Source organism: Phyllobates terribilis, unplaced genomic scaffold, assembly GCF_046119375.1.
Source record: "Phyllobates terribilis strain yellow unplaced genomic scaffold, ASM4611937v1 Scaffold_2__4_contigs__length_985480577, whole genome shotgun sequence".
NCBI classification, from domain to species: domain Eukaryota; kingdom Metazoa; phylum Chordata; class Amphibia; order Anura; family Dendrobatidae; genus Phyllobates; species Phyllobates terribilis.
The window spans coordinates 187,890,881-187,913,457 of record NW_027362762.1 but is presented as its reverse complement, the minus strand read 5'-3'; the positions used below and the strand labels follow the sequence as shown (position 1 = coordinate 187,913,457).

Here is a 22,577-nt window from a genome sequence, read left to right as displayed (position 1 = left end):
AATTTTTTTTTGCGGTTACGCTGAGTTTTATGTGCAGATTTTTCATTTAGAATTGAGGAAAAAAAGCAAATGTGTTTTTAGTGCTTTTCCGCTGAAGAAACGCATCAAAAAAGCATGTAATCAGCACATGACTGAATCAAAAAAGTTTTGTCAAAGCCAAATACCAGGAAATATTAAAAACAAAGCAGCTTTGTTTAAAACATAACCCACCAACAAGAGGCAGAAAACGCAACACAATAATGGGATAAAATGCAATGTAAAAAAAACGCACTCACACGCAATGAAAAAAATGCAAATTACCTAATTTACATAATAGGTGCAGAAATGGAGCAGAAAATCTGCAGCATCAAAAACTCACCAAAAGCTCATCGTGGGAACGTAGCCCTATGGTGACATCCCATGTGGCTGGCATGTCCTTTACAGGAGGTTGGGGTATACCGAGATTGGCAAGGAAACCTTGCTAGGACCTATGAAAATATTAAAAAAAAGGGATCATGTTTTTGTATATATAGATTTTTTTTAACTTATATTTTATATATTCTGGACTTTCAGATTCTGCTACAGACATGTGGGTAATCCACATTGGAATTGGCTTTATCTCAGATTTTAATTTCTCCACAATTTATTTACAACAGATTTAGACATGTTGCAGATGAAAAAAATATCCCTTTAAAGTCTCATGCAGATTGCTGCTAAAATCCCTGCTGATTTACAGTCCAAAAATCCAAACAAAATCTGTAGCAATTCTGATGTGTGGACACCGCCTAAGGTTTGTTTTTACTTCCTAATGTGTGTACAATTGCCTCCCTCCACATGACCACAAGGCAGAGGAGAAGCGATGTACCGCATGGGCTGCCATTGATGAAATGCTTTGCTTTTTGCACAGTACTAGTCTTCCTACACAGCCAGCTGTTTGGGAGCTATTTTAGAGCGATAAAACAGTTGCTTATGATGGCCATTCACTATTGAAGCATGGGAGTGGGTTATGTCCCAAAGCGCTATTTAATGACCATATTAGCTATACTAGTTTTTGTATACCAATAAATCTAAAAGAGTCCTATGGGTCCATTTGTTTCAGAACCTTTTCATGGTTGTATGTTTATTTTCCTCAAATTTTCTAATTCCATCAAAATTGCAATACACTTGGTGTATTTTATTGTAACTGCAGTAAAAATGGTAGTGACTGAGTAATCATAAGATTTATGGCACACAACCATAAAACAATAATGCCAGAGGGAGATCTGCAGCACTCCAATGCAAAATTTAAGTGGATATATAACCACCTTATGCAATACTTAGAGTTTATAATAAGACACTTTAACAATTATGTTGAGAGTTAATACATTGTATATGAATACAATAAGTGAAAAATGTAATAGGTTCTAAAAGTCTTAAAATCCCATTCAAGAAGCATGAGGGATGTAATGGTTGGTTCATAAACCAGTCAACAGTCATAGTTCACGAGAAGCCAAAAAGATGAATCTCTAATAATTTATTTAAAGATCTCCATAATCTCAACCATTTTAACATTTATATAATTTCTGCTACTGTATATGTGAAAATGTGAGAAATCCCATAAAAACATATGTGGAAGAAAACAAACCAGATGAAGGAACCATGAGTTTTTGATCTATTTCATATTTTATTTCTAGGTATGGAGATCTTGGACAAAATATCAATCATATGTAGCAAAGACCTGTCTCTAGTCACAAACTGCATGGAGCACGCTCTGACCGCTGTTCACCCCTGGACTCGTTACTCCACAGGATGGGATGTCACGCTCTTCTACTTGCCTTTTTCCTATTTGCCTACCGTGGTTTCAGACTTTGTATTATGCATGGGACAGCCTAGACCAGCAGATGCCTTCTGAGGATTCTTCTAGAATTCCCCCAGCATCGTAATTGCCCACCCAGAAAATTGATGACATGGACATAATAACAGTTTATTAAGACACTTTATTAAAGAGGGTTAAGGCTGTATTCACACACAGAAAATTGGCCACATAGACAAAATAATATATTAAAGAGTTCTAATAACAACAATAACTCCAGTTTATTAAACAATCATTGAACACCCGAATTTACTGTAAATTAGCCAATCTCCTTAAGTACTTAAGTTTATCTTCCACATGGTGATAGTCCTGTACAGAAATGGCAACCGTGTGATACAGTGCTTCATAATTCCTCTTTTTATAGCTCAAGGCAACCTGCCTGTGCATTAGCCAATATTAATTGTGACAAGCTAGGTTCCTCAGCAATCCATCAAAGAGAAATCACAAGCTGGGATGACTGAAATGGAACAGGAAATTAAGTGAATTGTGGAATCCCTAACAACAGTTTATAGTTTTTGGTGACTGTTCCAGGGCTGCATCATGATGATTCCATATTCTTAAAGGAAATTGAGCATCTCTTCCAGCTGTACCCTTAATATATTGTGGTAAAGCGACTTGCTCGGCCCTCACAGAGGCAGACACAGGACATACGTCTCGTGGTAACTCCCTACTGGTTTATTATATGGTATAAACTCCAGCAGCGCTCCACAAAAATAAACAAGTCCTCTCCGGGATAACGGGAAAACAAAAGACAAAGTATAACAGAGTCCATAAAAGAGCGAGGCTTCGCCCGCTCCGGGTAGCACAGTGAAGTGCCACCAAACACCAGTCCTTCAGTGTTGCTCTTTGGCTTCACCACACACAGCCTGGAGACTTCACTCTCAAGACCAGACTAGAGAGAAAAAATAGTGACTGAGCATTTAACCTTGCTCAGCCACACCCTGAGGGGAGGTAGGGTGAATGACTTCCCACCAGATCTCTATGCCATTCACACAAAACCACTCCCTTCACAATGGTGATTACACCCCCAACACATAACATGCTGGGGAAAAGTTGTAGGTTCAGTTCACACAGGCTACCAGCCGTAGTGACACATACCTCCCCTCACATATAACACCAGTGACTCCGTCACAATATGTAGAAAAAAAGTTTGTGAGTGCCTCATTATAGGATTCTTCATCTGTAAATGTGGCAGGAAGCTTATCAAAAACACATGTTCAATTGGCTCAAAGGCTAATGCAGCAAGAGATTTCAGTGTAATTTTTATGTTGATATTATATTCATATTGTCTTCAAACCAACACTTTTTATTTTTCTGATGAGACTCTGACACAGATGAAAATAACACCCTTTGACCTCAGCATGTAGAAAGGCAATCCTTACTGCAGTCATACAAGCCTTCTCAAAATCGACTAAAACCTTTTGAAGTGCCAGATTTGGAATCAATAGCTTCATCATTTCAAACATTCTCTTATACGTATTCATGTCCTTTGTTTGTAGTAAGATGTACAAACATGGCGGATATGAGTTACCCACCTTGGCATGCCAAGTGTACAGTTGGTAAAACACATTGGGCACTTTATCAAAGATACCATCTCCATAGATCAGGGGTCGGGAACCTATGGCTCACGAGTCAGATGTGGCTCTTTTGAAGGCTGCATCTGGCTCCAAGACGAGTGACCGCTCTACCTGCCACTGACAGCTTAAAATGGCGCCATTGCTTCTGATCCACACCACAGGAAGCCGTCACCCGGGATATAAGGCGCCCGCCCTCCTGACAGCTAGAACAGCGCTTGAGCGAGCGGAGCTCAGTTGCTGTTACGCTGGGGTATTAAGCGCAGACTGGAGGCGAGCTCACCAACAGGGATAGGGAGTTCCCGCGCTGTCAGCCATCATTCTCCTCACCCTAGCGTAGCAGCAACTGAGCTCCGCTCGCTCAAGCGCCGCTCTTGCTGTCAGGAGAGCGGGCGCCTTATAGGGTGATGCCTTCCTATGGTGTGGATCAGAAGCGGCGGCGCCATTTTAAACTCCACTGGCAAGAATCAGCAGCCACATCAGTCAGTCAGAGAGTGCCTGAATACAGGTAACGCTCTTACTTCATACCACCAGTCTATTAGGGGGACACCAGTTACCTATATACACAGTACTGCGGGGGTACAGTTTGCCCTTTCCCTTAAGAGCAAAGACGCCATCTCTGTTCCCCACATGGAATTAGCCAGGGACACCTCCAGCATATGGAAGTAAACTTCCCTCCTTTTAATCAAGTAGTCAGCTAGCTAATTTCAGAAACCCTTTTATTGAAGAAGATGGCTAAAAGAAAAAAAGATGAGGAGTATCGTACTTTTCAGCAGGAATGGACAGAAGAATTTGCCTTTGTGGAGAGAGCAGGTACTTATTGTACTTTAAAAGTGTTGGTCTTGCATAAAATGCACATAATTACTTGTATTTAGTTTTAAAAATATTGTATGGCTCTCACTGAATTACATTTTAAAATATGTAGCGTTCATGGCTCTCTCAGCCAAAAAGGTTCCTGACTCCTGCCATAGATGGTATCTTCGTTCAGTTCAAGCATAAGATCTCCATCTCCTAAAATCATCTCCTTTCATGAATCATGAAGTTTAAGTTGACTATACTTTAAAAATATATAAATTTATAGTTTTTGGGTTAGGCAAATTACCATCTGGTCTATGATGGACAAGGCTTCTCGTAAGAGATGATTGTCTTGGCTTACGGGGCAATACATCATTACTCTACACCTTTCCCATCACATTGCGAGGAGTAGCACTTACTACTCTCATGTCTTCTCTCATTTTGCTTCTGGCAAAGTTTGCTACTGCTTTTTGAGGGCAGGAGTCATGACAATGTTCTCTTGGTTCTTGAACTATGTTGCCATCTTTTGTTTTGATAATTGAATGGCACTTTGTAGAGCAATTGAGTCTGCTTCTCCAAGTCATCACTGCGAAAAGGGAGATATTCAATCCCCAAGTAAATCATAACTTTGTTGTTCCTCTGGCTCCTTGAAAACTATATTGTTTGCACTACAAGAAGAAATAAAATACTTTCAGATAAACTCAAAATACAATTTATTGAGGAGAAATTGACAAATTTGGGGATAGATCTATTAAAGTACATGTTTTAATTAACCAAAACACAATTGGCTGGCACAGCAGGAAAGTCATTGATCACTGGGATTGTCCAAAAAGGAATTACACTATTGCCAATTGGAAACGATGAGGAGGCTGGAAGTCCCATTTGAAATAATGGCAACGAGGAAAGCCAAGTGACTTCCATGGGCTCCAGTGAAATACAATATAGCACAAAACAGGCAGGAAAGAAAACGCAGAATGGATTTCAACAAAGGTCTCTGGACATGTGGTGTCCCTGAGGGTTCAGTCGCCACAGTGGTACTGCACCTCACCCAGAGGTGTAGTGTCCCCTTCTCTCAGGTAAGGAGGGAGTGCTGTCCGGAACCCCAACACCCGCATTCAACACTACACTGCTCCAGGTTGGCTGGAAGGGCAAGATGCACTGTGTTTCTGCTGAGCCCTGTCCCTGGCTGGAGTAGGGGCAACCAAAGAGAGGGGGAACCAGTAGTGGGTGAGTGTGGAGGATGTAGAGTAGGGGAGCACCATAATAGGAGGTATATAAAGGGAAGCCATCTTAGGGTGGTAGTGAGTCAGAGAGTGAGTGTGATTCAGTGAAAGGAGAGGAGGGGAGCAGAGTCTCTTCAGGAGCTCTGCTCCAGAAAGGGGCCTAGTAATAGAGGCCCATGGGGGGAGCAGAGGAGATAGGCTCCGCTGACATAAAGGATCCCAGGGGGTACGGTGAGTGCAGGACGGCACCGTACACCCGAGTCTGCCTAGTGTCAGAGGGATCAGGCCGTAAGAAGGGAACCGGTCCCTGGACCAGCCGTGTTACTCCAGGTCTCGGCTGGAAAACCGGAGGCTTCTGCACTTCCATGGTGCAGTTGCCACAGCCTCACCCTAGTCACCGTGAAGGGCATCAAGTAGGTCCGGGAACTCCGAGTTGCCCAGAGGGACTTCAGAGCACCCGATAGGGACTGTGTGTGGGGAAGCGCAGGGCAGGAGGGAGTAGACCCAGCAAGGGAAGTTGGTCTAGTAAGGAACATAAGGAAAGCGGGGTTCCGTCAAGCGCTCCTGATATACTTGAGAAAGTGCTGGACCCCTTATCTGGTAGATGCAGCGCGACACTGGAGACTGACACCTGCACAGTGTACCTGAGGAACTTGAACAGAACTGTGAGTAAACTCGGATGACAGCACTCCGCTGCCTCCGTCAGTTATTTCCGCTGCGCCATCTCTCCTGCACCACAAGCCCCCGCATCACCATCATCTATTCTACACTGCCCTGGGGCCTGCTCCACCTGTGGGGAGCCGTTCCAACCCAGCTGCCCTACCAACCGCCCCAGAGGCCTGAAGCAGCGCTGGTACCTATTACCAGAAACCACAGGTGGCGTCACGAACACTTCCTAAAAACTACAAATCCCATATAAATATTTTCCTTTCCCTTTTTTGTTGACCTCCCTGGGCCACGGACCGGGCCGCCGCCGCTGTGACGTATTCCTTCCCCCAGCATCTAGAGGCCCGGCACCGAGTACCCCACGGCCCTGGGGGCGCGTCAGACACACTTCACTTCTCCAGGTTCTACAGGTTCGGTTCACTCAAACCTAGTCCCAGAGTACAGATTCTGTTCTTACGAGTTGTCATTCCACTGTGCTAGATGTCATTACAGTCTCATTGTGGTCTGTATGGCCACAGAGACCCTTATTCAAATCCATTCAGCATTTTCTTTGCTGCCTGTTTTATGTTGTAATATATTTCATTGGAGCCCAGGACCACTCTCGGACCACAAAATCATATGTCTCCCCATCCTGCAGTATATGTGTGTGATACATAACTATTTAGTCTCTGTTCACTCTTGCTCTTGGGAGTCATAAGTGGACAGGGAAGAAAGTGCAGGTGCCAGCTTCACTCCCACTGAAATCAATCGGAGAGCGGCACTGCTACTGCACTTTCTGCTCTTCTGTTGGTCAGTGACATTACATCCAACCTTGACCAGGAGAGGAGCAGGAAGTGCCACAGCTGCACCGCTCTCCGTTTGAATTCATGGGTGTGAAGCCTTCTCACACACTTCCTCCCTGCTCCACTTATGACAACATATGGCCTGCTGCAAGGAATGGTGGACCAGATGATCAGCTGATGCATAGGGTTCCAGAGTTGCGGACCCCCGCCTATCAACTACTGATGACCTACCCTCTGAAAAAGGGCAGAAAACCCTTTTAATGTCATCATCAGTCCTATTGTAAGAGTGGACTGTGCTGTCACCTTCCTGTCCCTTAAGACACCAATCGTGTCTTGTGTATTATGTCATGCGTTCGTGTCTTGTGTATTATGTCATGTGTCTTTGTATATATTGTGTCTTGCGAATTGTATTGCATTGTGGTGTTTGTCTGTCTAATGCACAGAGTATGAAAAGTATTGTTTGTTAGTGTAATATGCATAGTGTGTAGTGTAAGGAAGTTCTGCCCAGAAACAGACCGCAGGGTCAGAAGTAGTTAAGTGTTGGAACTAGCCCACAACAGGAAGTGGGAGGAGGCCTGACAGGAAGTGGTGGAGGCGGAGCCTGCCGTGTGCTGCAAGAGTTGTGCTGTGTGTGGAGAGAGCTCCTGGGAAGGGAGGAGAGCCAGGTGGAGGTGACCGAGCGGACCGGGAGGACCAGTAGGAGGCGACCGGAGGGACGAGCGCAAGAGAGCGCTGTGGCAGCGTGCAGTGCCGGCCAGCGGAGGGTGCCAGGTGGTGGTGACCAGGAGGTGATCAGGAGGACCGGTAAGAGGCGACCGGAGGGACAAGCGCGCTGTGATAGCGTGCAGCGTCCCTAGAGGAGGTGAGTGAGGGGCAGGAGGCCGCGATAAGCGGCCCTACTGAACCCAAGTGTGTACTGTACTGTATTGTATTTGTATCTGTATTGTAATTGTATTGTATTCCCTAGTCCATATTTAATTGATTACCCCCCGTCCATATTTAATTGATCACCCCGTCCATATTTAAATTGATTCCCCTGAACACCCCCGTCCATATTTAACTGATCCCTCTGACCACATTAAATTGACCCCCCCGTCCTCATTTAATTGATCCCCGACCACCCCCCGTCCATATTAAAGTGATCCCCCTGACCACATTTAAATGATTGACCCCCCCAGCCCATAATTGATTGATCCCCCTTGTCCTATTTAATAGATTCCCCTTGTCCACTTTTACTCATCCCCAGTCCCTATCTATTTGCCTTATCCCCCACCATATTTAATTAACCCCTGTCCATAATTAATTGATTGATTCCCCAGACCACAATTAATTATTTCCCCAGTCCATATTTATTGATATTATTGATACTTATTGATCCCCAGTCCTTAGTTAATTGACCCACCGTCCATACCTATTTATTTGCTTTACCCCCCATCCTATTTAATTAAACCCCTGTCCATAATTAATTGATTGATTCCCTAGTCCACAATTAATTATTTCCCCAGTCCATACTTATTGATCCCAGTCCATAGTTAATTGACACACCGTCCATACTTAATTAATCCACCTGACCCACTCAGCTGATCCCCCGTCCATACTTAATTGATACTTAATTGATCCCCCGTCCATACTTAACTGATCCCGCGCCGATATCTAATCGATAAACTTGCACATCCCTAATTGATCTCCGTCCATACACCTATATATAAATAATTGTGTTTTGTACTTGTACATATATACTGACTGTATCCCCATATTTAGAATGATGTCCATGTTGGCCGGAGCCGTGCAGTGTACATCTTGCGCAATGTATGCATTCCCTGAGCTACCGCTCAGGGATCCATACTGCTGCGAGAGATGTGAGCATATCGTGCACTTGGAAGCCCAAATCCTGGATCTAAGTGCTCAGATAGCGGTACTGAGGAGCATCGACAACATGGAACGGAGTTTGCTGCTCACCGAGCAGACACTCAATGGGTCAACACTGGGGGTGGAGCTTAGTGGGGAAGCGCAGGCTGAACAGGCAGGGAGCTGGGTAACAGTTAGAAGGGATAGAGGGAAGAAGTATAGGAAGGCTGGTTCAGAACCGGCATTATTGGAGCACGACAGATCCTCTGACCGCCGGGGGAGTGTATGCTCCAGTAATGAGGGGGAGGGGGGAAGTGTAGGGCAGGCTAGACAGGTCCTGGTAGTGGGTGACTCTATTATTAGGGGGACAGACAGGGCAATCTGTCACAAAGACCAGGATCGCCGAACGGTGTGCTGCCTCCCTGGCGCTCGAGTCCGGCACATCGCGGATCGGGTTGACAGGTTACTGGGTGGGGCTGGCGAAGACCCAGCGGTCATGGTCCACATTGGCACCAATGACAAAGTGAGTGGTAGATGGAGGGTCCTTAAAAATCATTTCAGGGATCTAGGTAGGAAGCTTAGGGCAAGGACCTCCAAGGTAGTTTTCTCAGAAATACTAGCAATCCCGCGAGCCACACAGGAGCGCCAACGGGAGGTTAGGGAGGTGAATAAGTGGCTAAAGAGTTGGTGCAAGGCAGAAGGGTTTGGGTTCATGGAGAACTGGGCCGACTTCGCTGTCGGCTACAGGCTCTACCGTAAGGACGGGCTGCACCTCAATGGGGAGGGTGCAGCGGTGCTGGGGAAGAAGATGGCTAATAGGTTGGAGGAGTTTTTAAACTAGAGACGGGGGGGGGGGAACCAAGGAAATAGGTGGGATGTGAGGCAAGCAAGGGGGAAGGGGAGAAGTGAATATAATGAGGGTGGAGAGGGGGGTGGGGATAGTACAGTTAGATCGTTAGAGAAGAATAGGATGCTAAATAACCCAAAAGTTTTATCTTGCATGCTGACCAACGCAAGAAGCCTGACCAATAAGGCGGATGAGCTGCGGGCGCTTATATCGGAGGAGAGGTATGACATCGTAGGTATAACAGAGACTTGGCTAGACGATAGCTACGACTGGGCGGTAAATTTAACAGATTATAGTTTATTTAGAAGGGACCGGAAACAGGGGAAGGGCGGAGGAGTCTGCTTATATGTAAGGTCACGTCTAAAGCCCAGACTAAGGGAAGATATAGGAGAGGGAGAAGAGGGGGTCGAGTCCATGTGGGTAGAGATAGAGGGGGCAAAAAATAATAATAAAATATTACTGGGGGTCTGCTATAAGCCACCTAATATAACAGAGGAGAATGAGAAACTGCTATTAGGACAAATAGACAAAGTAGCAAAACATAATGAGGTGATTGTAATGGGGGACTTCAACTACCCGGATATTGACTGGGAAACAGAAACCTGTAGATCGCAGAAAGGAAAAAGGTTCTTGACAAATATCAAGGATAATTATCTCTCCCAACTAGTGCAGGAACCAACGAGAGGGAAGGCAGTGTTGGACTTAATATTGACTAATAGGCCTGATAGAATAACTGAGGTACAGATAGGGGGGCACCTAGGTAATAGCGATCATAATATTATCAATTTCAAAATGCCCTTCAGTAGGGTTATCAATAAGGGAACAACTAAAACATTAAACTTTAGGAGGGCGAAGTTTGATCAGCTGAAAGAAAACCTTCAACTTATAGACTGGGACAAAGTTCTTAATCAAGGAAATACGAATAGTAAATGGGAAACCTTCAAAAGAATTCTGAATACTCAGTGCGAGAGGTATATACCGTATGGGAATAAAAGGGCCAGAAATAAGAGGAAACCAATATGGTTGAATAAGAACGTAAAAGGGGCGTTAAATAGCAAAAAAGAGGCATTCAAGAGATTAAAACAGGAAAACAGCAAGGAGGCACTAATGTGTTACAAGGAAAAAACGAGAACCTGCAAAAAACAAATAAAAATAGCAAAGGAGGAAACAGAGAGACGTATTGCTAGGGAAAGTAGATCAAATCCCAAACTGTTCTTTACGTATATAAATAGTAAAAGGATTAAATCGAATAATATTGGACCGATAAAAAGTGATGAAGGCAAAATCATAGAGAAAGATGAGGATAAAGCTAATCTATTAAATAAATTTTTTTCGTCAACTTTCACAAAGGAAAAAGAACTAACAGGCGAAATGAGAAGTGACAAGCTTAATCCTCCACTAAGTATGACAAATCTAACCCAAGCTGGGGTACAGAAACGCCTCAGTAACATTAAAATAAACAAATCACCAGGACCTGATGGCATACACCCACGGGTACTAAGGGAACTAAGTAATGTGATAGACAGACCGTTATATCTTATATTTAAGGACTCTGTTGAGACTGGGTCTGTACCACTTGATTGGCGACAGGCGAATGTAGTGCCAATATTCAAAAAGGGAGCAAAAAGTAACACCGGAAACTATCGGCCGGTGAGTCTGACGTCCGTTGTGGGCAAAATTTTTGAAGGCTTTATTAATGAGGCAATCATGGAGCATCTTGATGCTAATAATCTATTAACCCCGAACCAACATGGATTCATGAGGAATCGCTCCTGCCAAACAAACCTGATTGACTTCTACGAGGAGGTTAGCTCTCGAGTAGATCAGGGGAACCAGTGGATGTCGTGTATCTCGACTTCTCAAAAGCATTCGATAGCGTGCCACATAATAGGTTGGTATACAAAATGAGAATGATGGGGCTGGGGGAAAATGTCTGCAAGTGGGTAGCAAACTGGCTAAAGGATAGAAGGCAGAGGGTGGTTATAAATGGAATATACTCAGATTGGGTAAGCGTCACTAGTGGGGTACCACAGGGGTCTGTACTAGGCCCAATGTTATTTAATATCTTTATTAACGACATAGTCAACGGGATAAATAGTAAAATATCAATATTTGCAGATGACACAAAGTTATGTAAAACAATTAATACAAAAGAGGATAGTGAAGACCTACAGAGGGATTTGGATAAGCTGGGTAGGTGGAGCATTAAATGGCAAATGAGGTTTAACGAGGAGAAATGTAAGGTCATACATATGGGAAGGAAAAATGGAAGTCACCAGTACTCACTGAATGGGAAATCATTGGGGAATTCAGAGATGGAGAAGGACTTGGGCATCTTGATTGATAGCAAACTAAATTGGAGTGCCCAAAGTCAGGCTGCTGCTGTAAGGGCAAACAGGGTAATGGGATGTATCAGAAGAGGTATAGCTGCAAAGGATGAGAACATTGTTCTTCCACTGTACAAAGCACTGGTCAGACCACACTTGGAATACTGCGCTCAGTTATGGGCCCCAATATATAGAAAGGATATAAATGAGCTTGAAAAGGTACAAAGGAGGGCAACAAAATTAATAAGGGGAATGGAGGGACTGCAATACCCAGAGAGGTTGGCAAAACTAGGACTATTCAGCCTGGAAAAGAGAAGGTTGAGGGGGGACATAATAAATGTGTACAAATATGTTAGGGGACAGTATAGAGATCTTGCCCGGGATTTGTTCAAAAGGAGGGATATTACGGTAACAAGAGGGCATTCACTAAGACTGGAAGAGAAAAGGTTTCAGCACCAGCATAGGAAGGGGTTCTTTACGGTAAGAGCAGTGAGAATATGGAATTCACTGAGTGAGGAGACGGTAATGTCGGATTCACTAAACCAGTTCAAGCGGGGACTGGATGCATTTCTAGATACCAGGCAGATTTCAGCGTATACTTAAAAATAAAATAGTAGGTTGATACAGGGATTTATTCTGACTGCTGGTTTCAGAGTCGGGAGGGAATTTTTCCTCAGGTGAAGATTGGCTAAATCATTTGGGGTTTTTGCCCTCCTCTGGATCAACTTTAGCAATTACAGAACTAACAGGTCGAACTTGATGGACGCAAGTCTTTATTCGGCTTTACTAACTATGTAACTATGACTTAGTGATAGGGACAGGACTGTGCTTACTGGATAGAGTGAGATAGAGTTTTAAGAGAAACAAGTGTGCAGTGCTGCCAAGGGGTGATCCACAGCTAGAAGAGACTGGAGCAAGGAATTGTGAGATATTAAAGAAAGTTACTGACGAGACCTTCGAGAAGGCGTTATCGGCTGAAAGGCCGAGTCACAGGAAACCCGAGCGCTTGCTAGTGCCTAAGGTAACGGACCTAGAGGACTGAGAGAGTGGAACCAGTGGGGGTCCCAAGCGATAGATCCAGGGCATTCATAGTGATAGGACATAGAATCGCTGAGCGAGTGGAGAGAAACTTGTTGATTAGGGCTGTGGCCTAGAAGCTGGGTTGTAGCGACATAGAGATGAAACAGATAAGCCGCAGGGGCCTGCAGTAGCCTACAGAGGAAGGATAAAGTGGGAATGAAAAAACTTCTTACTGCGAAGGAAACGTGCTTAAGACTGTGTACCCACTATTCCTTGTACATAAACCTCACCAAGTTCAGTAAAGTTTGAACGGAAGTCTCCTCTATCAATTTGTGGAATTTGTGGTCCTGACCAGCTAACACCATCGGCTAAAGGTGGCCTGCTTGGGCGTAAGGCCCATACAACACTAACACCAACACCCAGCCAGGACCCACTCTTTCATGTAGCGCGCCGGGGCGTGACAGGAGAAGACGAGTGCCTCGCCCGCAGCTACCGCCCCGTGTTACACTATATACCCCCACAGATAGCACAGTGATATCTCCAAGTATAGATAATGTCATATAAGTGACCTACAGTCCTATGAAACACCACAAATAACACAGAGATATCTCTGAGTACAGATAATGTAGTTTATGTGACATGCAGTCCTATGTAACACCACAGATAACACAGTGATATCTCTAAGAACATATAATGTAGTAGATGTGACCTGCAGTCCTATGTAACACCACAGATAACACAGTGATATCTCCAAGTATAGATAATGTCATATAAGTGACCTGCAGTCCTATGTAACACCACAGATAACACAGTGATATCTCTAAGAACATATAATGTAGTAGATGTGACCTGCAGTCCTATGTAACACCACAGATAACACAGTGATATCTCCAAGTATAGATAATGTCATATAAGTGACCTGCAGTCCTATGTAACACCACAGATAACACAGTGATATCTCCAAGTATAGATAATGTCATATAAGTGACCTACAGTCCTATGAAACACCACAAATAACACAGAGATATCTCTGAGTACAGATAATGTAGTTTATGTGACATGCAGTCCTATGTAACACCACAGATAACACAGTGATATCTCTAAGTACATATAATGTAGATGTGACCTGCAGTCCTATGTAACACCGCAGATAACAGTGACATCTCTGAGTAAAGATAATGTAGTAGATGTGACCTGTCGTCCTATGTACCCCCACAGATAACACTGATATCTCTGAGTACAGATAATGTAGATGTGACCTGCAGTCCTATGTAACACCACAGATAACACTGATATCTCTCAGTAAGGAGAATGTAGCAGATGTGATCTGCAGTCCTATGTACCCCCACAGATAACACAGTGATCCCTTTGTGAGTACAGATAATGTAGATGTGACCTGCAGTCCTATGTAACACCACAGATACCAGTGATATCTCTGTGTAAGGAGAATGTAGCAGATGTGACCTGCAGTCCTATGTACCCCCACAGATAACACAGTGATCCCTTTGTGAGTACAGATAGCAGTAATAGCTATCCTCTGGATCACACTGCTTACTGCGGGTTTTTCCTGAGCTCAGCATGTGTTGCTGTGTGCTGGGCTGGTGGGTAGAGTAAACAGGAGTACGGCAGAATCAGCGAGTGATGAGACCAGACTGTATCTATCTATAGATGATAATGACAGACTGGTACAGTGTTTTAAAACCACAGATCTTCAGAGTTTTTGCACTAGGTCAACCCAAAATCACAAGTTGATCACATATCATGTGAACATCCTCACCCTTCACCTCAAATATCACAGATCCGAAACTTTGTGATGTTGCAATGGTGAAAAATTGTATAGAGACATTTCTATATGGGCAAACTTTCGTATGGGTAAATTTCCATGTGGCTAATTTTCCCGTGGGCATTCATCGCTGTGGGCGTTTTTCCTGTGGGCATTTTTCATGGAACTGAAATATACAGAAGTGGTGACGTGTTTCTATTATACTTTTCCTCTGATTCTTCCACTCCTGGTTTTGGCTTACAAATACTGGAAAAAAAACTGACCAAATACTCAACATGTGCACATGGTCTTAGTGTTCCATGTTTTCTTCCTATGTGATGCACCACCTGCTTGTTTGCACAGCCTCCTTCACAAGGAAGTAGTACATGTAATGCCTATATATTAGTATGCGCCACAAAATCATGTCACCAACACATCTGTTAAAAAGACTGTCTACTTTATATGAATAGGTGACTACAATCTGATGTCACAAAAATGCTTATATACAAAACTAAGCAGGTGGTGTGGATTTTTTTTTTCAAAAGTGAAAAAGCAGATTGAATTCCATCAGTGAGCTGCATCAGATTTTCAACAGTGTTTCAGGTTCTAACAATCATGTTTCATCTGTTTTTCTCATATGCAAATAAAAACAGATAGAGATTTCTCAAGATTCTTTCAGCAAATAGTCAGTAAGTACAGACAGCACTAGAACGCCATCAGTGTGCTGTTTATTTATTTTACTCGCTTATATAGCACCCTTAATTCCACAGCACTTTACAGACATTATTGGCACTGTCCCCATTGGGGCTAACAATCTATCTACCTTTTTCATGGGTCCATAATAGTGATGAGCGAGCACTAAAATGCTCGGGTACTCGTTGCTCGGGTCGAGCAAATTGGAATACTCGGGTGCTCGACCCGAGCAACGAGCTCAATGTAAGTCTATGGGAAACTCGAGCATTTTTCAGGCGGCTCCCCCCGCCGGTCTGCAGAGGGCTTAAAAATTGCCCAAATTGATGGGAACAGTGCTCAAATGACATGGGAACAGCATGAGGAAGACCCCTGGAAGCATTTCAGACTCCCAGGTCACTGCTGTCAACAACGTTGTCAGAGGTATTACGCCACTTTTACGGACTCACAATAAAACATACAAAAACAAATCCAAAATGGATTTTCCTATGAAATAAGTTAAGGAACATCCTTTCCAGGGTAATGACTTGTTTATAAGCCAAAATAAATAACCAAAACCAAAAATACTCCTCCACACCTTGGGCTATGTTCACACGTAGCGTTTTTGATGCATTTTTGCACTTTTGCATTGCTTTCAACTAAGACTGGGAAATGTCATGTTAACATTTTACAACCTTATCTGGCCATGTGGTGTGTGACACATCATCAGACACATGCATACAGTGCTGAAAAGACATGGGAACAGCATGGGGAAGACCTCTGGAAGCATCTCTGACTCCCAGGTCACTGCCTAAAAGTGTGCCCATCATAAGTGATCCTTGACGCATGCGAAGATGCCTCCCGCCATGCACCTGTTGTTGCAGACTTGCAACAATCACCGTCCACGTCCTTGTCCCAGTGCAGCGTTCAGTTGTCCCTACCCCATTCCTTGGAATTCAAGCGCAAATATGCAGCCAGCTACCCACCCACCCACCCACTGGCTGCAATACTATACTGCCAAATTTTTGACAGATGCTTGCACTTGAAATGTGGCCTTTTAGGCTCGTGGAGGCGGAAGCATTTCACAACCTCACGCCAGCGGCGACTTGGTGTGCATACTCGGTCCCTAGCCGCCACTATTTCTCTCGATACCGTCTCCGCCTTCCACAAGCACGGGTCCCACAACATTACCCATTCCCTCCCTAGTGCACTTACTGGGATGGACCGCCTAACCACAAACACGTGATCAAGTGAATGTGGCCAGGGACAGAACGGAGCCAGTCCACAGCTTTTTTTTTACTGAGTTGTATTTCACCACAGCCATATTCTTTAGCTTGGTGAAAGGACTTAGGAAACCATATCTACTCCAGCTGTCATTTCTCCCACGAAGTCCTCTAAAGCTGCTTTCACTTGAAATGTGGCCTTTTATGCTCGTGGAGGCGAAAACTTTTCACAACCTCATGCTGGCGGCGGCCAGGTAGCCATACTCGGTTCCCAGCGGCCACTATTTCTCCCGGTATTGTCTCCGCCTTCACCAAGCAGGGGTCCCACAACATTACCCGTGCCCTGCCCAGTGCACTTACTGGGAAGAACCGCCTATCCACAAACACGTGGTCAAGAGAATGTGGCCAGGGACAGTGCGGAGCCAGTCCACAACTTTTTTTGCTGAGTTGTATTTCACCACAGCCATATTCTTTAGCTCAGTGAAAGGACTCGCATAGTGGGAAAATGTATCTACTCTGGGTGTCATTTCTCCCAGGAAGTCCTCTAATGCAGCTTGTTGCAGAAGCAATGGCAGCCCGTCCAACATCAGCTCGCACTTGTCGGTGGTGCTTTGACACACAAACATCTTTCTTTGCACATTTAATTTCATGACTAGAGTTGGGCAATGGCCTGATCTGCAATGCGGTTTGAGAAATAACATGCATAAGCACGTCTGATCCACATTAAAAAAGCAGCCATAGAGTGTCCGGGAACCTTCCCCCACACTTTTCTTAGCCAGGGCTGCTTCTCGGCAGGGTTGGACGGGCCCACCAGAGAACCGGAGACTGCTCCGGTGGGCCCTGGCTTCTCCTTCAGGAGAGTTCATAGTGCCGAGGTGAGGCCATGATGATAATAGAGGCCACCATCTGCTTAGTTTTCTGTTACTTGGAATGCAAACGCAAGTATGCAGCCAGCCCCCCACCCACTGACAGGCCAGAATACTAAACTGCCAGATTTCTGGGCAGCTGCTTGCACTTTAAATGTGGCCTTTTAGGCTCGTGGAGGTGGAAGCTTTTCACAACCTCATGCCTCATGTCTATACTCGGTCGCCAACCGCCACTATTTCTCCCGGTGTTGTCTCCACCTTCTACAAGCGCAGGTCCCTGAACATTACTGTTGGTACTTTTCTGTGGAAATCTGCTTGCCTCCTACCAGCCTGGAAAATTTCCAGTAAACTATAGCACGACGCCATGGTGTTAGCACTGCTGCCAGTACCAGTAGCGAAGCCATCCCCAATTTCCTTCTTAGATATTTTATTTGGTAGATTGAGTGGCTCCCCAAATACATTAGTTTCTCACAAAGGAGCTGAAGATAGAGTGGCAGTAGGTACAACTTTCTCCAGCCTGTTAGATATCAGAGGGTGAACGGCAGCACATTGGATCAGTGGTTAGCACCGAAGCCTTGCAGCGCTGGGATCCTGGGTTCAAATCCCAGCAGCGACAACATATGCAAGGATTTTGTATGTTCTCCCATGTTTGCGTGGGTTTCCACCTCAGAAAAAAAAGCAGCCATAGAGTGTCCGGGAACCTTCCCACACACTTTTCTTTACCAGGACTGCTTCTCGGCAGGTTTAAATGGTCCCACCAGAGAATCCTCTGGTGTGCCCTGGCTTCTACATCAGGAGAGTTCATGATAGCGCTAACTTTGCAGCTGCTATGGGGCTCTTGAGCGGGGGGAGAAAGGTGACCCCTCAGAATCAAATCTTCTGGTGGGCCCAATGTTTTTCAATCTGAAACAGCTTCTCAGTGGGAGTTGTATTTCACCACAGCCATATTCTTTAGCTCGGTGAAAGGACTGGCATAGAGGGAAACCGTATCTACTCCGGCTGTCATTTCTCCGTCATCATGTTCCGCCCATTGTCACACACGACCATGCCTGGCTGTATGTTCAGCGGTGAGAGCCGCAGATCAGACTGCCGTGTTACAGCTTTCAACAACTCTGCAGCGCTGGGTGGTTTGTCACCTAAGCATTAAGCATGTTATCTTCAGCACAGCCTGTTGCCGCTTGGCCAAGGCAGTGCTGCAGTGCTGTCAGCTTGTGACTGATGTGGTCATTTCGGAGATGGAGGAGGAGGTGCAGGAGCTGAATAATGTGATTGCATTGAGGTTACATTGGCGACTCTGTTTTTATACTAAAGAAAGATCCTACTGTTTTTTTTACGCTATTTTTTAAGACAAATGTGTGGCACCCCAAGGGTCTGGTTGCCACAGTGGCATTGCTTCCCTCAAAAGAGGTAATGCCATACCTGGAGGCAAGCAGGAGTTCTTTTAGCCAGGTACACGATACATGCAACACTTTCTGGCTCCAGACCAGCAAGGGGAGGACCCTCCCCTTGGCAACTGGCATCTGTGGGGTTAGTTAGTCAGTGTGAGGAGTTGAGTTTAGGACATCTAGGAGAGAGGAGCTAGGGACTGGAGCTGAGGAAGCTCGTCCTAGCTGATTTATACAGAGAACCGGACACCGGAGTCCGAGGCTGTGGGACCCTTCAGGCCAAGCAGCAGATACCGCAGGGCAGGAGATTGCAGGTCTCCTGGCCCCCATCAGACGCCCGGAGGCTTAGTAGCACAGAGGGACCGGAACTGCCACGGAGGAACGAAGCATCCACAAAGCCCACGCTACCAGTCATACGGGTGAGCACCGCACGTTACACTCAGGGACGTGGGCTACAATGCAGCTACAAGCACGGAAGCCAAAAGAGTATAATAACGGCAGGCCTACAACTCCACCTGGCAGGGAGGACTCTACGCTTGCTTCCAGGCTGACCGGACTCTTCTCACTAGCCAGTACTCCAGTCCAGGCCTGTCTAAAGTGTCATCAGTGAAGACCCTGGGACTGCATCACCCTGACTCCGTGTTTATTATTGACCACCATCATCTACACGCACTGCCCTGAAGCTAACTCTTCCTGTGGGGAGTTGTACCACCCTTGCTGCAAAACCACCAGCTTCAGAGGACTGCTCCGCAGCGGCGGTCTCTATTAACCGCACTCCACAGGTGGAGTAGTCGGACATTATATCACCTACATATATATATATATATATATATATATATATATATATATATATATATATATATATATATATATATATATATATATATATATATATATATTACCCTTGGATTGACCGCCCTGGGTCACCGCCACTGTGACTACAACGCCCGGCATCTACCGGCCCGGCTCCGGGTACCCCACGGCCACGGGGGCGCGTCAACTTTGGCGTAGTCGGCAGGATTTCGTGCCCGTTTCCACCGGGTACTGTGCGCCTTAAAGAACTGTGTCGCATACCGTGGTGAAGTTTCGTGCCAATTGCCGGTTTCCCGCCATTGTCCGCCATTTCCGGGTCGCCGCGCGGGAAGAAGAGGGGCGTAACCGCTGGAAGCGCGCGAAGCCCAAGCCCCGCCTCACGCAACGCCAGGTCCTGGAAGGAGCCCCAGCGAGCACTGACGTCAGACGCGTGCGACGCCAGGTCCTAAAAGACCATCGCCTGCGGAACTGCTGCCTACGGAAGCAAAGTGAAAGAAGGTAGGCCACGGTTCACTAGGGAGGGGGGGAGACGCCCGAAATGGAGAGCAGTTCAGCCGCAAGCGCGACCGCTGCCACGGTAATGCCATATATACCGGGGGCGGCGTGGTTGCCCCAGTACTCAGGAGAGTCGCACACCCTGAGTGACTTTAAAGAAATACTGCACAGCTTATTTAAAGTGTACCCCCTGTCTGGGGAGCAGAAAGTGAGCATCCTCATAGGCCAGTTGATTGGTGCAGCCCAGAGAGAAGTGAAGTCCTGGTCAGCCAGAGACAAAGGGACTGTGAAGGAAATACTGGCCCGACTAAAGGACACCTTTGACACACGCACTGCAGCTGAAATAAAAATGAAGTTTTACGGGTGCAAACAAAGGTTGCAGGACAGTGTACGGGACTATGCTCTTAACCTGCAGGAGGCGCTGCGAGCCATCAAACAGGTAGACCCTGACGGTGTGCATGATGAGAACAGATTGCTAACTGAGCAGTTTATTGAGGGGCTCCTGTCCAGCGCTCACCAGACACAACTGCGCATAATGGCTCTGCAAAACCCTGATCTGGACTTTGCACAATTTAAAGACAGAGCCATCCGGGTGCTGCGAGAACCAGCACCAGGTGGCGCTACATCTCACCGGCGCCCAGCTATCACCTACCACCAGGAGGTGGCTCCCTTTTCAGCAGAGCTTGTAGGGGCTGATGCACAGACTCTAGACAATGCCCCCGTCTACAGACCTGCACCTTCAGGTCCAAGAGCTGACTAAAAGTGTAGCTGCACTAACCAAAACGGTGCAGTCCATGCAAATGTCCCCCAAGGAAAAGATCCAGCTGGCTTCCAGTCCGGAGGACGTCCCGTGGCGATGACAGAAAAGGATTACACCAACCAGAGGGAGGAACAGCGACCGCTACGACCAGGACGGACAACCCATCTGCCGTCGCTGTCACAAGACAGGACACTATGCAAGATACTGCAATAATTTAAACAAGCAAAACCTGGGGCGGAGGGCCAACCCCCAGGAGTAAGACCACCAGGCCCACAAAGCTGGCGAGATACGTACGTGGGAGGACGGCCGGTCCTACCTGTCGTGCTTGATGGCATCCCAATGAGCGCGTTGCTGGACACTGGATCCCAGGTGACTACTATGCCATATGTTCTTTATAAACGATACTGGACTGATTCGGACATTACCCGCCATCCAGATGAACATTTAAGCATCTATGCCAGCAATGGTCAGCCCGTACTTCAAGTGGGGTTTAAGGAAGTGACCATAAAGGTTGGCAAAGTAGAGTTGCCATCACAAGGAATAATTGTTGACATTGATCGCTGAGAAAGTCATCCCATGATAACCTTAGGCACTAATGTCATTGAAAATTGTCTTTCAGAAATTATTGTCTTGTTACAGCAGGTTGCGGAGACCGCCAGTTCCAGTCAGCAGAGGGTTCTGCAGAGAGAGATCAGAGCCCTGATGAAAAGACAACGGGTAGAACTGTCTGGTGGTGAAATTGGCAGTGTCAGGATGAGTGACCCATTCCCCATTGCCATGCCCCCAAGAAGTGAAATGTTGATATGGTGTCGGGCAGCAATCGGTCTCAGGGGTAGAGATTACCAGGCCCTGGTAGAGCCCGTATACTCTGACAGTAGGCCCACCATCTTGACAGCCAGGGGGGTAGTTGATGTCCGCCATGGGAGAGTGCCAGTCCGCATCCTGAATATTGGGGAGAAAGAGGTCCATTTGCCCTGGTATGCTACCCTTGCCAAATTATTCACAGTCAGTAACAACTCTATAAAGACAGTGGAACCCTTACCTCCATCCAAACCGGCGGAGGATAATGGCTCCAAGGGACAGATGGAGGACTGGTGTCAGAAGCTACACGTGGGCACTGACTCCACCCCTCAGCACCAAAAACATGGAGTATACCAGGTGGTCCAGGAGTACGAGCGGGTCTTTAGCAAACACCCACTAGACTTCGGGCAGGTAAAAGGGGTTCAACATCATATCCCCACGGGAGATCATCCACCCATTAAAGAGCGGTACCGGCCTGTACCCCCAGCACACTATCAAAATGCCAAAGGGATGTTACGGGAGATGAAGGAGGCTGGGGTGATGAGAGATAGTTGTAGCCCCTGGGCAGCTCCATTAGTTCTCGTAAGGAAAAAGGATGGTACAATGAGAATGTGTGTAGACTACAGGCAAATTAACCGCATTACACATAAAGATGCATACCCATTACCCAGGATTGAGGAGTCACTAGCTGCATTAAGATCTGCTAATTATTTCTCTACTTTGGATCTCACTAGTGGGTATTGGCAGGTTCCTGTAGCAGAGGCGGATAAAGAAAAGACCGCATTTACAACGCCGATGGGCCTCAGCGAGTTCAACTGCATGCCATTCGGGCTCTGCAACGCCCCAGGAACCTTCCAGCGGTTGATGGAGTGCTGTCTAGGACACAAGAA

General features: G+C 46.0%; 1 protein-coding gene across 16 annotated transcripts in view; it reads left to right on the top strand.

Moving 5' to 3' along the window:
* Positions 1-3,530, top strand: part of LOC141201471 (retinol dehydrogenase 7-like) — a 148,024-nt gene extending 144,494 nt beyond the window's left edge. For all 16 annotated transcript variants that reach the window (XM_073663546.1, XM_073663545.1, XM_073663531.1 and 13 more), the window contains one exon: positions 1,653-3,530. In XM_073663546.1, the coding sequence (XP_073519647.1) occupies positions 1,653-1,870 (218 nt within the window). In that variant the 3' untranslated portion in view covers positions 1,871-3,530. The remainder of the gene's footprint in view (positions 1-1,652) is intronic.
* Positions 3,531-22,577: the final 19,047 nt, after the last annotated feature.